The 16,191-nt window shown below is 45.5% G+C and overlaps 2 protein-coding genes across 4 annotated transcripts; both read left to right on the top strand.

Annotated features, from left to right (window-relative positions):
* The first annotated feature begins 8 nt into the window (after positions 1–8).
* Positions 9–2,549, top strand: LOC134021611 (cAMP-regulated phosphoprotein 19-like). Of its 2 annotated transcripts, none has more exons than XM_062462632.1 (3): positions 9–149; positions 1,492–1,614; positions 1,707–2,549. In XM_062462632.1, the coding sequence occupies exons 1-3, from the start codon at positions 123–125 to the stop codon at positions 1,878–1,880; spliced, it is 324 nt and encodes a 107-aa protein (XP_062318616.1). In that variant the 5' UTR covers positions 9–122; the 3' UTR covers positions 1,881–2,549. The 2 variants fall into 2 exon arrangements, with proteins under 2 accessions (XP_062318616.1, XP_062318615.1); XM_062462631.1 differs by lacking the exon at positions 9–149 and adding an exon at positions 837–1,046.
* A 284-nt stretch (positions 2,550–2,833) lies between these two features.
* LOC134021555 (unconventional myosin-Va-like) lies at positions 2,834–16,170 on the top strand. 2 transcript variants are annotated; one of them, XM_062462512.1, is made up of 40 exons: positions 2,834–3,048; positions 3,366–3,476; positions 3,927–4,098; positions 4,419–4,563; positions 4,703–4,856; positions 4,936–5,079; positions 5,377–5,458; positions 5,803–5,910; positions 6,293–6,399; positions 6,585–6,850; positions 6,935–7,016; positions 7,100–7,240; positions 7,352–7,477; positions 7,755–7,838; positions 8,173–8,277; positions 8,359–8,456; positions 8,612–8,698; positions 8,880–8,988; positions 9,088–9,299; positions 9,520–9,676; positions 9,915–10,154; positions 10,350–10,598; positions 10,753–10,846; positions 10,938–11,080; positions 11,195–11,302; positions 11,395–11,529; positions 11,644–11,700; positions 11,789–12,016; positions 12,151–12,233; positions 12,341–12,418; positions 12,620–12,818; positions 12,930–13,023; positions 13,128–13,262; positions 13,519–13,673; positions 13,763–13,852; positions 13,951–14,101; positions 14,257–14,533; positions 14,818–14,992; positions 15,143–15,223; positions 15,330–16,170. In XM_062462512.1, the coding sequence occupies exons 1-40, from the start codon at positions 3,022–3,024 to the stop codon at positions 15,480–15,482; spliced, it is 5,442 nt and encodes a 1,813-aa protein (XP_062318496.1). In that variant the 5' UTR covers positions 2,834–3,021; the 3' UTR covers positions 15,483–16,170. The 2 variants fall into 2 exon arrangements, with proteins under 2 accessions (XP_062318496.1, XP_062318495.1); XM_062462511.1 differs by having other exon boundaries at positions 2,836–3,048; positions 11,192–11,302.
* The last annotated feature ends 21 nt before the right edge of the window (positions 16,171–16,191 follow it).

Genomic DNA, 16,191 nt, shown 5'->3' with positions numbered 1-16,191 from the left:
AATATATACGAAGAAGCTAACTGTAGCAAATAGATAACGTAAACGTAAAAACGTTAGTCGTTTAAAAAAATTGCGTTGAAAAGTGCTACTTTAGTTCTGGGCCTGTTTATCCGGGGCATGGAATGAGATTTGTACGAAACGACTGCAAGGTAGCCTACGCAGTGTTAATTATTTTAATGCGGTATTCACCAGTAAATATTCTGTATCGACCCCTGTGTACTGTACTTTGGTCCCCGTGCACACATCCTCAAGAAACGTTCCTTAAAAAACGTGTAGGCCTATTTTCACAACGTACTCATTATCGTACATATCGTATGTAGGCTACTTTTAATATTTCAGTTTTATTTTCAACATATATGCTCTTAGAGGTTTTTATATCCAACTTGGTTTTATCAGTATGGTTTGCTTTTTTATTTAATCTTGTTTTGTTTTTTTGCCGTTTTATTGGAAAGGTATATGGATTAGGCCTATAGTTATGTGGTTTAATCAGTTTTATGATATTTTGTGGCTTTAGTATTAAATGGCTGAGATATTGTGTTTTGCCTCATGGTTTAAACTCGGAGATCTGAATGGGAGTCTGAATTGTATATACTAAAGAGACGTTGTCGTTTGAACTACATACATAATCATATCACTCAATGGTTCATGTCAAATGTTTGGTCAGTATGGATTTGCAGATCATTGCTTAAGACATGACAGCCTGAAGGATTTTTTTTTTTTTTTGCTTGATTTGGTTATTCTACATAATACTAGTACAAAAATACATGAGAAAGTGATAAACTAATATTTTCCCGTTTTTATTTAATTCGAAATAAAATCCTAGGGAAGTGTGGAAATAGTGACGTAGAAGTATTTTCCAGCCACAAACGCTGAACTGCGCAGGTGCTGGGGTAAAGTTGGTAGCTGGAGCATCGTTTCATTGGAGTTGGTAGGGTGTCAACTTGCTAGCTTGGTACATTTTGCAAACAGCGTCAGTATCAGGGAGTTATACTTTGATAGCTATGTCTGAGGGAAGTGATATAACACGGACAACTGAGGAACAGCAGGTGAATAATTTACTGCATTGTATTTTATGTTGTCGAGATGCATGCCGCAAGCTAACATTTAGCTTGCCAGCTAACCACCATTTGACAGTAGCTGGCTAACGTTAACTAGCTAGCACTAACTAACTCTGGGGCCATGATGACTAATCACTGGACATGTACCTGCTTCAACGTTTTGGATTATAAGACAAACGGTAGCATTCATGGTTTTCATATCATAACGATTAATCAAACGAAAACATTTCCTTTCAACAATCAGTTTACTGCACGACGTAGCATCTAGTTAGCGACTCTAGTCAGCTAGCTGCCTTCCTCCTGGTGGTGGTTGTTTGTCGGTGCAGCTTGGCGGTAGCTTGATCGTTGGCTGTGTAGCTAGCAACTGCCTAGGCCAAAATATGCCACTCGTGCACAACTCAACGATACAATTCTTTACATTGCTTTGCTGTAGGAAATGGATGATAAAGTTGTAAGTCCAGAGAAGGCCGAGGAGGCGAAACTGAAGGCACGGTATCCTCATCTTGGTGCCAAACCCGGAGGATCTGACCTTCTCAGGAAACGACTTCAGAAAGGGGTATGTGTGGTATAACTTTTTGGATGTAGTCCTCAATTCAAGACAATTAAATTACAATTTTCATAACTGTCATGTCCACTTTATACACGCAGCATCAAAAGTACTTTGATTCTGGGGACTACAATATGGCGAAAGCCAAGGGTAAGAGCAAACAAGTGCCAACGGCCACAACGGAGAAGGCTGAAATTACGGGGGACCACATCCCAACGCCTCAAGATCTGCCCCAGAGAAAGCCGTCGATTGTGGCCAGCAAGCTGGCTGGTTGAATTGAAAGGTTCTGTGACGTCAACTGTTTTGTTACCATTCCGGCCCTTCACGTCTACATATTGGCCAACCCATCCTTTGTCGTCGTGTATCTCCTTGATAAGAATTGAGAAAGCACTGTTTAATCAACCAGAATATGTATGCCACACAACTCTCTCATAGAACTAGAAATTATTGACACGATGTGTAGGACTTTTTCTGAAATCTAATATAGTGACTGGTTGAAAGTCATCCCAATCTGTTGGAGAGAAGCCCCGTTCTGCTACTGTTTTTACATTTTGCATCGCGCCTCCTATTAGAATTGTGAAATAATGTTGTTGTTTTGGATTATATCTACCCCCTCCTTATGAACGCTATATTCTTTGTTGAATGCATTGAAAATGGTTTGGACATAGCCCTTAGGTGGTCTTGTTACAATTAATATTTGTGACATTGATTTTCAAAGGCTGCTGTGGACATGCATCTCATCTTGACTTCTAAAATGGCCTTAACAGTAATGAACCACTGTTTTTCTCGGGCAATATTTGCTCACTCCAGTGAGAATCTCTGTGAATGAAGCGGTTTTGTAGTCAAGCAACTCACTAAAATGAATTATCTGGAGTGTGCATGTGCATTTACTGTACAGTCACCTTGTGCCATTTGTTTTGTAAATAAAATAGTTTTGTACAATATTGGGGCTCTGACTTTTAGTTGAAAACATGTGAAACAAAACGTTTTAAATACTGAGTCAAGTGCACACAACAGCACGAGTCATCAGCAAATACATGGGAGGTTTGTTTGACTCAAATGTAATGTTGAATAAGTATAATCGTTGACAGCGACCTTCAATTTCTCCAATTTTGCATTCATATTGCATAAACATGATTTTTTTTTAACGGTCCAATGCGATGTAATACCCTTTCCAGGCCACTACGTGGCACGCGTCCCTCGCCCGAGGCAAACGTGCCACAGCACGCTGGCCAGCTGTAGCTACCCATAATGCACAAAGTTCTGTGTTGGAAAAGTATGTGTTGGCAAAACTCGAAACAGGAGAGCTGCAACTCTTATGTCCACATTTGCTACGAAAATGGATTATGCCCACACACTGTGTCTCAATTGCAGAAGAGAGTTGAACTGAAGACGGATTAAAGCAGAGTTAGTGCGATGGCAGCCTCAGAGCTGTATTCGAAGGTAGGTTAATACTAGATTAGTTGACATACAGTTTCTCATTGATTCACCGGGATGGTCTGTCTGTTAGTTTTATATTTCAGGTAGAATTGAGCGAATTACTTTTTTCGAAATAACGCAGTGGCAGAAAAAGGCTACATGGTTCTAAAGCAACGTATAGTTACATTTGAACACGGACGTGGTATTGTTTTGTTTTTAATTATAAATGATTGTAATTAAATAGCTACCGTAAACAACAAATTGAGTATGTGCCTACTGACATTTAAAGGTATTCGCTGCTAATAGGCAGCTGTGTCATGACCTGTGCTTCTGTCTCTCAGAATGTCCGAGTATGGCTTCCAGATGCAGCAGAGGTGTGGAAGTCAGCAGAGCTCACGAGAGACTACACCCCGGGGGACAAAGTTATCCATCTCCAGCTCGAGGATGGCACGGTAAGAAGGGATCAGGGCAGGTTGCTGGTCGGGCGGGGTCGAGTGAATTTGTCCAATGTTCATAGTTTCCTTCCTGTTGGTGAGAGGTAGGAAAACATGACCTATGGTTGAATTTGAAAGAACTGGGCTCCTTGGACAAATCGTGGCCATAGAAGAGACTGCATGCTCTTTAGAAGAAACTTCTCCAAATGTAATTAATGTGTTCTATGCATCATCATTTCTCCAGTGCCTTAAGCTGCTGCACTCTGCCAATGTACCTTCGTGTTTGGTCATGTAGGCTAGACCAACTCCAGATAACTATGAAAATAAGTGCAACGTATTATCTGCTGTGGCTAGTTAAAGTGAATACTGACTGGGGGCAGAATTAATTTGTAATATCTACACAAATTACTCTACTAAAACATCTACATGTTTTGTCAATTTCATTGAAACTCTTTTGTCTCTTTCCAGAATGTGGAACACAAAATTGACCCCCAGACCCAAAGTTTACCCTACTTAAGAAATCCTGACATCTTGGTGGGGGAGAACGACCTCACAGCACTCAGCTACCTCAACGAGCCTGCTGTCCTCCACAACCTCAAAGTGCGCTTTATCGACTCCAAGTTGATTTACACGTACTGTGGTAAAGAACTATTCCTCTGTAGATTCACTATCTGCGTCAGTGTAGACTTTGGAGTCTCTTTCACTGTACTGTCTGACATAATCTCTTGTTCATGCTGATCATTGAGTTGGACTCTATATTCAACTTACAACAATGCCAATTGATAGGACTGTACTGAGGTTTTACACAAGTGACTATTGTAATATAGAAATTGAAACCCCGTTATTTATTTGAAATAGAATCCCCATCATGTGTCTGTGTGTGTAAGGAAACAGTTAATACTAACTGTCAGACTAGCATATGGATTCACTGTATTCATACTTATTTGTTGATGTGTTCAGGCATTGTCTTGGTTGCCATCAATCCCTATGAGAGTCTACCTATTTATGACTCTGACATCATCAATGCCTACAGTGGACAAAACATGGGGGACATGGACCCTCATATATTTGCTGTTGCTGAAGAAGCGTACAAACAGATGGCCAGGTTTGTCACAAGTAGCATTCTGTTTAGATGGAAAAGTTTTTTTTATTTTCAGATTTTTTGTGTGTCTTCATTAGATTCATAATTCCAAGGTCCTAATGAAATTTCACATCAAACAACGAACGACTACTCATTCCTACAGAAATGAAAGGAATCAGTCCATCATCGTGAGTGGAGAGTCGGGTGCTGGAAAAACTGTCTCTGCCAAGTATGCCATGCGTTACTTTGCCACAGTCAGCAGCTCCAGCGATGCCAACATCGAGGACAGGGTCTTGGCCTCCAACCCCATCATGGAGGTTAGAAACCATCCATCTAGGTTCATGTGCCTGTAGCATGACTGCATGACACACAGCGTCCTTTCTGCTTCTCCTCTAGGCGATAGGAAACGCCAAGACAACCAGAAATGACAACAGCAGTCGCTTTGGGAAGTACATCGAGATTGGCTTTGACAAGAAGCATCACATTATCGGGGCTAACATGAGAACGTACCTCCTCGAGAAATCTAGAGTCGTTTTCCAGGTGAGTGGGCCTTTTGATCATTCGCATAGTGTGAGCATCTGTCTGATGCCCACTCTCGGGCCTAACTTGCCACAGCTGAACAGCTGGACGTGATATCCTTAGATATCTTGCTTTGTCCAGTATATATATATATATATATATATATATAGTCCTTTTAATCCTCAATTTGATTATCCTGGTCTGCTTCTAACTAGTCTATAATCAGAAAAAGACACAAAGCAATTATGTCATTTCTATCTTTACAACCTCTTATTAGAAATTTCATAGATTTAAAATGTCAGTGTTTTTTTTTCTTAGGCGCATGGAGAGAGGAATTATCACATTTTCTACCAGCTGTGTGCCTCCTCCCATCTTCAAGAGTTCAAAGCTTTGAAGTTGGGTACGGCATTTGTCTAAACGATCTGGCCAATTAAAAAGCTGTTGTTATCATACTGTGGGAAAACCACCCTGTCCTGGAGTTTAAAGTGCCATGCCCAAAATGACTCTGCCATGTTAAACAGAGGATTCCCAAATTACCCCATGGGCTTTTGATTTGGTTACATCCACTGTAGTTTACACCCTTTCTGGTTGCTCTCTGTGTATGAAATCACCTATGAAATCTTGTTAAAAAAACCATATATTAATACATGTCACAAGTCTGAATGACAAGAAACACACGGAGCTATGGCCACTGTACCTGTACATTGACTTTTATAGAAATATGTTTTGTGTGATGAAATGAAGGTAGCGCAGAAGACTTCCACTGTACTAACCATGGTCGCAGCCCAGTGATAGAAGGAGTTGATGACGCCAAGGAAATGTACAGCACCAGGAAGGCTCTCTCATTGTTGGGCAAGTCCTCACCCCTGAGGAGGGGGGTAGTCAAATTGTACAAAAGTCCTACCTTTTTTAACCCTCGTGCTGCCTTCGGGTCACATGACCCAAAGGTTCACAACGAACCACTGTTGTGTTTACCCAATTTTACCCAATACAAAAACAAATAAAAAATATTTTCTTTTAACCATTGCAATGTGGGGGGTCTGAGACAGCCCGACAGTTAAAAGAAAATGCTTCACTTTGTTTTTGTATGAGGTAAATTTGTCGCAATACGACAGTGGGTCACAATGACTGATGGGTCAGATTGACCCGAAGATAACACAAGGGTTAAGAAACCCAAAGTTCAGGTTTGTAGTCACACAGCCTACACTTATTCTTGAAAACGTTTTACTTTTAGGAATCAGTGAAGCATATCAAATCGCAGTATTTCAAATCCTTGCTGCGGTTCTTCATCTGGGCAATGTGGAGGTGAAGGATAGTAGTGGAGACAGAAGCACCATCTTGGTAAGTCCACATGGGTTCCACGTGGGTTCCACGTGTTTCTGTAGATGTTAACAGGAAGATTTACTATTTTTCTCTGACTTGTTTATGTAAGGAACACTTTTTTCAACCTTTTTATGCCGGTAACCATTTATTGAGGATACCTTAAAGCTCTAACCAGCTATGTATTCAAATTGATGTGATTTCAGCCTGACAACAGTCACCTGACTGTGTTCTGTGAGCTGCTGGGTGTGCCCTATCAGGATATGGCCCACTGGTTGTGTCACAGCAAGCTGAAGACTACAACTGAGGTCTACGTTAAGCCTTTCTCCAAGGTGAACGCCGTCAACGCCAGAGATGCCCTCGCTAAACACATCTACGCGAAACTCTTCTCCTGGATCGTCAATCATATCAACGAAGCCTTGCAGTCTGCCAGCAAGCAGCACTCCTTCATCGGGGTTTTAGACATTTATGGGTGTGTTTTTGTTCATTCTTGTTCATTTTTCTTTTTTTGTTGTTGTTAAGACTTACTTTAGTTCTACTGTCTTTTTCTCTTCAGGTTTGAAACATTTGATGTCAACAGCTTTGAGCAGTTTTGCATAAATTATGCCAATGAGAAGCTTCAGCAACAGTTTAACATGGTTGGTCTCTATCTTGTGTGCATATCAGTAATGGATCTCCGAATTATAGCATGTGGCTGACTGTGCCCTGATCCTCTCCCCAGCACGTGTTCAAGCTGGAGCAGGAGGAGTACTTGAAGGAGCAGATCCCCTGGACGCTGATTGACTTCTCTGATAACCAGCCGTGCATCGACCTGATTGAAGCCAAGATGGGAGTTCTGGATCTTCTGGACGAGGAGTGCAAAGTAACAGCATAATTTCCTACCCACGCTGACTGTGCCTGTAAAGCCGTCCACAGGAGTGTGTTTTGAGGAAGCCCAGTAATGCTGGAGTCAACCCCTTCCTTCCTTCCATAGATGCCCAAAGGTTCCAATGACTCATGGGCCCAGAAACTCTACAACACCCTCCTGAAGCAGAAAGCTCACTTTGAGAAGCCTCGTATGTCTAACAAGGCCTTCATCATCCTACACTTTGCAGACAAGGTGAACACAAACATAATGATTGAACTTCTGGTACGTGTGCTAACCACCATGTGGTTGTGTAAGTGAATAGGATGTGGAAATGATTTCAGTGACAAGTAATTTCCTGCTCACTGTCTGAGGTATACATGTGATCCAGTGTGGTATGAGCAGAGTTAATAGGTTTACTCGCAGAACAGCACCGGTCAATTAGGTTGCAGAGTGAGCTTAATCTCTTCCGGTCTTATCTGAGCAAAGTGAACATTTCCCTAACCGTTGTCTGATCTCTCCTGGTTTTAAGGTGGAGTATCAGTGTGAAGGGTTCCTGGAGAAGAACAAGGACACAGTCAATGAAGAACAGATAAATGTTCTGAAACTAAGCAAGGTTGTGTTTTGGTATTTCTTCTCTCTCTCTCTCTCTCTCTCTCGCTCTCGCTCTCTCGCTCTCTCGCGCTCTCTCTCTCGCTCTGGTTCCACCCTCAGTAAAAGCGTGTGTAAAAGTGCACACAGCTTTCAGTGGTTGACTAGTCAGCTTGTCTTGTGTAGCGCTGAGACCCCACACCCTAGAAGTTAGAGCTGTGGAAACAAGTCTGGACAATGTGAGGGGAAGAATGAGGGAGGGTGGCCTGGCAACACTGCCACCTGCTGGCCGCTCAGTCTCTTATGGAAAGGTCGAAGCCTAATATCATGTTCTGAATAATTGATGTATTTCACTGCAGTTTGAGCTGCTGCTGGAGCTGTTCCAGGAAGAGAGGCCCACAAGCACAGCAATGACACGGTCTGGTCATGCCCAGAGGGATCACAAGAAGACTGTCGGCCTGCAAGTACGGGAGCAGGAGAGACTGATTCGTCATTGTAGCTTCGTGCAGTCAGAGCTCTTCCTTGAACTTGCATTTTCTTTACAGTTTCGCAATTCTCTACACTTACTGATGGAGACCCTGAACGCCACCACTCCCCACTATGTCCGATGCATCAAGCCCAATGACCTCAAAACTCCTTTCACGTGAGAAAGATTCCTCTCCTATCTCCACAGATGAAATTCTTCTCAGACACACTGGATTAGAAGAACCCATTTTTCCTTTTCCATACTTGTTTTCTATCTCATGGGATTTGAAAGAGCCCATTGAGAAACGGTGATGTGTGGTTTCTTTGTGTAAGGATGGACCCGGTGAGGGCTGTACAGCAGCTAAGGGCCTGTGGCGTTCTGGAAACTATTCGCATCTCGGCCGCGGGCTTCCCATCTAGGTACATCCTGTGCATGCAGCCCATGGTCTCCTGCATGACCGCATGCATGCAAACACTCCACATAGCACATGAACACAAACATCCCCGTATGTACCTGAAAATGCTCCATGTCATAGGCTGAATGACAGACATTTGACTTGATTGTCATAGGCTGAATGACAGACAGTTGACTTGATTGCAGGTGGACCTATCAAGAGTTTTTCAGCCGCTACCGGGTTCTGATGACACAAAAAGATGTTCTCTCGGACAGGAAGCTGACCTGCAAGAATGTCCTGGAGAAATTAGTTAAGGTACATGTAAATAAGGTTTCTTGAAGCACAACTATTGTTTTTTGCAAAAGTAAAAAATCTTGAACAAAGAGCTTGAACAATGTTCTACTTTGTCTCAAGGACCAGGACAAGTACCAGTTTGGCAAAAACAAAATCTTCTTCCGGGCTGGCCAGGTAGCCTACCTGGAGAAGTTGCGCTCAGACAAACTGCGGAAAGCCTGTGTCCGGATCCAGAAGACCATCCGCTGCTGGGTGGCCCGCAAGAAGTACCTGAGGATGAAGACGGGTGCCGTCACACTACAGAGATATGTACGCGGCCATCAGGCCCGTTGGTGAGTTCAGGCATCACAGTGGGTATGTTGATCATGTAAAACCTTTAAGAGTCTTTACTGTGAGGCCCAGTAGCTCACAGGGTAAGAGAGGGAACCTTAAGGCAGGGGCCTGGGTTTGAATCTGACTGAGGCCCTTTCTTGGACATCTTACCACATCTCTTTCCCTGGTAGCCTGTCAGGGATTAATTAGTATTTAGTCCATCTCGCCTGTGTCCCTCAGTCTTGTCAAGTTTATGCGGCGGACTAAGGCTGCAGTCGTCGTTCAGAGAAACGTGCGGATGTGGGCGACCAGGAGGCGTTACCAGAAACTGCGCCAGGCGGCCATTACGGTGCAGTGCTACCTACGGGCCTACAGGGCCAGACAGCACTATCACAAGGTAAATAACACCTCTACAAATGATGAAGAGTGATGAAGTAGTCTAGTAGGAAGTCGTGGGCGTACAGTACTGTCTTGTACTGTACCAAGGGCTCCTCTTCCCTGTGTAATTTCTTACCCTCAATTCACGACACATATTTGATGGTGGGTGTACAGGAAATCATTGAGGGCATGTGTCTCTGTGTGTGTGTCTCTGTGTGTGTGTGTCTCTGTGTGTGTGTGTGCTCATTCCCTCTCAGCTGCTGTATGAACACAAGGCTGTGGTGGTCCAGAGGCGGGTGCGAGGCTGGCTGGCCCGGCGCAGGTACAGGCGCACCCTGGAGGCCGTGGTCCTGCTGCAGAGCTGCGTCCGGCGCCTCAGCGCCAAGCGGCAGCTGAAGAAGCTGAAGGTGGAGGCCCGCTCGGTGGAGCACTTCAAGAAGCTCAACGTAGGCATGGAGAACAAGATCATGCAGCTGCAGCGCAAGGTGGACGAGCAGGTGAGCTCCGTCACGGCAAACAAGGGCACCCACCGACTGCATCTGTGTCCATGTTTGGTTTTATCTGTCCAATCAGGATCGAGTATTTTAGCTGTTTGGTTTATGATGTACCCAAGCTGGGAAAACAACAACGTTCTGAGGTAGAGGGAGTTGTGTCGTGTCACATGGTTAGTCTGCGTGTCTCCCCCCCTACAGCACAAGGAGAACAGAGAGCTCAGTGAGAGGCTGGGTGGCCAGGAGAGGTCCCAGGCCGGCGAAAGCGAGAGGCTGGGGAGGGAGGTGGAGCGCCTGCGTGCGGCGGAGGAAGAGGCCCGGGGCAAGGCGGAGAGGGTCCCCTCCCTCCTGGAACAGCTGTCCTTCCTCCGTCAGGAGCTGGAGACCACCCGCGGGGAGAAGGAGGCCGTAGAGGAGCAGGCCAAGACCTACAAGCAGAAAATGGAGCAGGTAGGTCGATCACGTCTGTCTGGTTTATGATTCAACCCCACAGGCACTGGAACAACCAGTGTGCTCACATGCCAAATATTTGTATTTGGATCATTTGAATTTGTGCAGTACAAAATTGTAGCAGCTTGGCACTTTAATTTGCCTTGACCCCCAGTCTCTGGCAGAGTTGAATGCCAAAAACAGCTTGATGAACAGCGAGAGAAACAACCTGAATCAGCTGATCGAGGAACAGGACCAGCAGATTTCAGGTCTGCAATGATGACATCTTATCACTAATGAGGTCCTGTTAAGTGCCCAGGTGAGTGTTTGTGACGTGTGTCCACCCATTGGCCCGGTCAGAGATCAAGGCCGAGGTGGCAAACAGCCAGCAAATGGAGAGAGACCTGACAGAGGAGCGCTCCCGCTACCAGAGTCTGCTGAGTGAACACCTGCACCTGGAGGAACGCTACGGTGACCTGAAGGATGAGATGAGACTGAGTGTGGTGAGAGACATTCATGCTTGGATGGAACCCTCTCTCACACACACACACACACACACACACCGAAGCGGTACTGCTTGGTTTGGCTGTCCATGAGTAATATTTTTCTCTCAGCAGGGCACACGCAAGCCTGGGCACAGGAGAACAGACTCCAACTACAGCAGCAACGGGTCAGAGGGCACCCAAAGTTCTGGATTCCCAGAGGACAGCTCTGTACGAAGCGAGGTACGAGGTGTCCAACACGAGCAGGAATCTTCTGCGTTAACTCAAGTAAGGAACACAAGTACCTGAACAGGGTTTTATTTGCCATTGGCCAGGATGTGACCGAGACTGCTGTGGACATGCCGGTCCTTCTGAAGCTGCAGTGGAGAGTCAAGGAGCTGGAGCAGGACAAGCAGGGTCTGCGGCGCCAGCTGGACCGGAGAGAGGACGTCCAGATTAACAAGGCCAAGGTGCCGGACGCCAGACGACCACCTAGGAGGAGTCGAACGACGTTTATCACACACGTCTACATCACTGTGCAGTTGGTCTTGTTTTGTTGATGGCGTTTCTGCTTCTTGCTACAGGAGGCCGAGGAGCAGAAGACCGCTGGTAGGGCTGAGCTGGACATGGAGGCTCTCAAGGTAAGGATGGACTCGTAGATTGTTCTGGAAGAGACGGGCTCTGTAGATGGGTATGGGAGGCCCTTCCTCTGACTCTCCTCTTTTTCAGCGGCAGGAGTTGGAGTCTGAGAATAAGAAGCTGAAGCAGGACTTGGGCGAGCTGCGTCAGTCCCTGACCGAGGACTGTGGCTCTCCAGCGCCCCCTAGTCCCGGCTCCCTGCCCTACAAGGTGCTGCTGGAGCAGCTCAACACCTCCAACGAGGAGCTGGACATGCGCAAGGAGGAGGTGCTGCTTCTCCGCTCCCATCTGGTGCGCCAGGAGGCGCTCAAACACAAGGTAGGTGTTTTACCTCAAGCCTTTGTTCAAAGAAAGGTCCTGTAATTCACATGATATGGTTGGATTTTTGGAGAGAGATAAAATGTTGTGTGTGTGTGTATATATGGTTTAAGAGTTATTTTGATTCTATGTAGGACTCAATGTTGGGAGAAGGGCTGAATCTAAAGGATATTAGTGAGATCCCACTGCCGTCTATACATCCACATAAGTCTGACAGGTAATTCTGATTCTGGCCTCCTCCTCCTCCTCCACCCCATCCACTTCCTGGATGTTTTGGTTGACATTTGTTTTCTTCTTTCTTTTTTTTGTTTTCACGTTTCCCAGATCCGCTCCTGACGTCCACACTCTGAACGAGGATGGAGAGCTCTGGCTGGCCTACGAGGGGCTAAAGGAGACAAACCGGTATGAAACACCAACCGGAAAACATATTCTTTCTCAACATGAATTGGAGTAGAAACTGACACAACAACAGACTTACTCTGTTGGACACTGATTGACACCATTCACACAGGTGGTGAAAAAAATAAAATAGAGATATTTATTTTGTCTCTTACCCTCGTGGTCTCCCTCTCCTGTCGCCCTGCCCTTCACCTCCTCCTGCAGGGTGCTGGAGGCCCAGTTGCGGCTGCAGGACAGGAGTCACGAGGAGGAGTGTGAGGAGATGCGTGAGGAGGTGCGCAGGGCGAGGGAAGACAACCGGCAGCAGCAGCAGCTCATGGCCCAGAGCCTCTACCTGCCCCAGGGCGCTCGCATCGACGCCGGCCTCCAGCACGAGATGACACGCCTCACTAACGAGAACCTGGTGGGTACGGGCGTCCCCCACAACTCTGCGCTGGGCGGACGGTATTTCATTGTTGCCGTGGAGGACATCGATGCAGCATGTTTGACCTTCGCCTGTGTTGTCATCGTGTAGGATCTAATGGAACAGCAGGGGAAGCAGGACAAGGTCATACGCAAACTCAAGAAACAGCTTAAACTCTACGTGAAAAAGCTGGAGGAGTTTGAAGGTATGCTTTCATAGGGTCACGTAAAAACTAAAGACAAATCACAGGTATGCTTGAAATTGTTTTGGAACAAGACCCGGTCATGATCTGGTTTTTGCTGTGTGTAGCTGGAGGGCTGCAGGAGAGTGTTCCCTCTCAGTCGGTCCACCGGGCCAGTATCAGCCGCAAGGAGAAGGACTTCCAGGGCATGCTGGAGTACAAGAGAGGGGATGAGAGCCGGCTGCTGAAAAACCTAGTCGTCGGTATGTTTACCTGTCTAAAGCACACTAACCAGTGGTCCAAGTTTGGAAACTGCCCCAATGTTTTCTAATGTCCTGATGTGAGTGACGTGGCTTGTAAAAAAAACAGACCGTTCCTAGACTTTAACCACCAAAATAGTGTTGGAACAATGTTCTTCAGACCCTTGGATCTTCCACTGTACTATTTGCACGTCGCTTTGGATAAAACCATCAGCTGAAAGAATAAAATGTATTCAAGTTGTTTTCGTGTGTCCGTCAGACCTGAAGCCTCGCGGCGTGGCTGTCAACTTGGTGCCCGGGCTTCCTGCCTTCATCCTCTTCATGTGCCTGCGCCACGCCGACTATGCCAACGACGACCAGAGAGTCAGCACCCTGCTGAACACCACCATCAACAGCGTGAAGGGCGTGATCAAGGTAGGAGGACGCTGTCCCCCGCAGAGCGAGTAGCACGGCGAGCGCGCTGGGTCTGAAGTGTTTTTGAGAGTGTCCATTTTGTCTCACAGAGGAGAGGTGACGACTTCGACACAGTGTCTTTCTGGTTGGCCAACACATGCCGGTTCCTGTACTGTCTGAAGCAGTACAGTGGAGAGGAGGTAAGCTGGAGGACACTGATAGTGATGCTAGCACTGGGTTAACTACCCCATGCGCCGTCCATTAATACCTGTTGGGTTTCTGCTTCACCTTTGTGCAGGCGTTTATCAAGTTCAACACTCCCAGACAGAATGAGCACTGTCTTTCCAACTTCGACCTGTCAGAGTACCATCAGGTTCTGAGTGACCTAGCAATCCAGATCTACCAGCAGCTTGTTAAGTGTATGGAGGAGATCCTTCACCCAATGATAGGTAAAAGGCCTGTTACCTTCAACAATAAAAAACATCATAAATAAGTCTTAAAAAAATAAAATAAAAAAAACAAAAACATGCCTCTAAAGTTCTGTAATTAATTTGATTTTAACCCCCCAAACATTTCAATTTCTTTAACTTTTTTAAACATGCAGTCTCAGGTATGCTGGAACATGAGACCATCCAGGGAGTGCTTGGAGCCAAGCCCACAGGTCTCAGGAAGAGGACCTCCCCTGAGGAGGATGCCCACACCGTGGATACCATCATGCAGCAGCTCAGCCTCTTCCACGCCTCCATGACCCAGCACGGCATGGACCCCGAGCTCATCAAGCAGGTGGTCAAGCAGCAGTTCTACATCATCTGCTCCGTCACCCTCAACAACCTGCTGCTGCGGAAAGACATGTGCTCCTGGAGCAAAGGCCTGCAGATCAGGTAACACAGGGGGGTCAGGCTCCGGCTGTGCTAGCGCCCCTCTGTGGTGTGGAGGGTTTGTCGTGTCTAAAGGGGGTCGGATTAATCAGGTTGCCGGTTCAATTCCCGGCCTTGCCGAATGACGTTGTGTCCTTGGGCAAAGCACTTCACCCTACTTGTCTCGGGGGGGGTGGGGGGAATGTCCCTGTACTTACTGTAAGTCGCTCTGGATAAGAGCATCTGCTAAATGACTAAATATAAAATGTAAATGTCTGAGTTTGACCCTGGTCTCTGGGTCTCCTCAGGTATAACGTGTGGCAGTTGGAGGAGTGGCTGGTGGAGAGGGATCTGATCAGCAGTGGTGCCAAGGAGACCCTGGAGCCCCTCATCCAGGCCGCACAGCTGCTGCAGGTGAAGAAGAAAACGGAGGAAGACGCCAAAGCCATCAGCACCATGTGTAGCGCCCTCACCACATCACAGGTAAAGTGTGTGGCCAGTAAAGGGATTGCAGGCATAATCAGAGGCTTTTCTTGTGTGTTTACCCAGTTATTACCCATATTTACATTTGTATTATTTTCCTGAGTAAAACAGAGTAGTTTAAAGCTCTCTAAATATGTTTGCTCTCATCAGATTGTGAAAGTGCTGAACCTGTACACCCCAGTAATGGAATTTGAGGAACGAGTTTCGGTGAAATTTATCCAAACTATACAGGTATGTCAAAGTTGTGTTTTGCATTTGTGAAGGTAGTACATATCCACTCTTCTTTTGTTGTTGTTGATAAATGTATGATTTTATATTTTGGTTTGCCATTTCTCAGACCCTTTTGAAAGACCGAGTTGATTCTCCAATGTTGCTCATGGACTCCAGGAAGATATTCTCCATCACTTTTACATTTGCACCCTCTACCATTGCCCTGGAGACCATCCAGATCCCCAGCAGTCTCAACCTGGACTTCCTCATCCGGATTTAAGACCCCTGACAGCTGTGACTCCATGCAGGGAACCACCATTCGTACCAAAGACAAGCCATTTCCCACCCATATACTGTAAACCATGCAGGGATTATATCAGCTTTAATAGATAAACAGTTGTCCTGAATACATGGAAGAATGGATATTGCTTATACTTCACCAAACACATTATAGTAAATTTAATATTTTCTACATGTATGTATTTTATTGGCACAATTTATGCTTTTTGCCATGTATAGGCACTGGGATTATATAAAATGTTACAGCATCGTTTTAAATTGAAAGTATTTTGATTCCTTTGACTTCCACCCTGAGAACAGTATTTATTATACCATAGGTGAAGAGCTAATCTCAAGAATGTTTTTCCTGCACATTTTGCAGTTGATATTGGTGAAAGCTTTTATACAGATCAGATATAGTTCAACGTTAAGGGATATCCTTTACATTTCTGAAATATTTGATTATGTGGCTGATACTGAATACATACCGTGTTGCATTTATTGCCTTCTGATGAAGTCAATAAATTTTGTTTGAGGAGCACTTTCACAGCCTCTGGATCCAGCCAGTCTCATCGTCTGCTTCATACAGTATTTGTGCCTTGCTTTCTTAGCAAATTCCTTCTTAATGGTGTTCTCTAATGCACTGCCACCTTTATAATGTATGACTACAGTTGAATAAAAGATCATTAAATCTATTTGTTTGAGTAGAT

This window comes from Osmerus eperlanus, chromosome 5 (genome assembly GCF_963692335.1).
Source record: "Osmerus eperlanus chromosome 5, fOsmEpe2.1, whole genome shotgun sequence".
Lineage (NCBI taxonomy): Eukaryota > Metazoa > Chordata > Actinopteri > Osmeriformes > Osmeridae > Osmerus > Osmerus eperlanus.
Note: the sequence above shows the minus strand (reverse complement) of the source record. Positions and strands in the feature narration are given on the sequence as shown.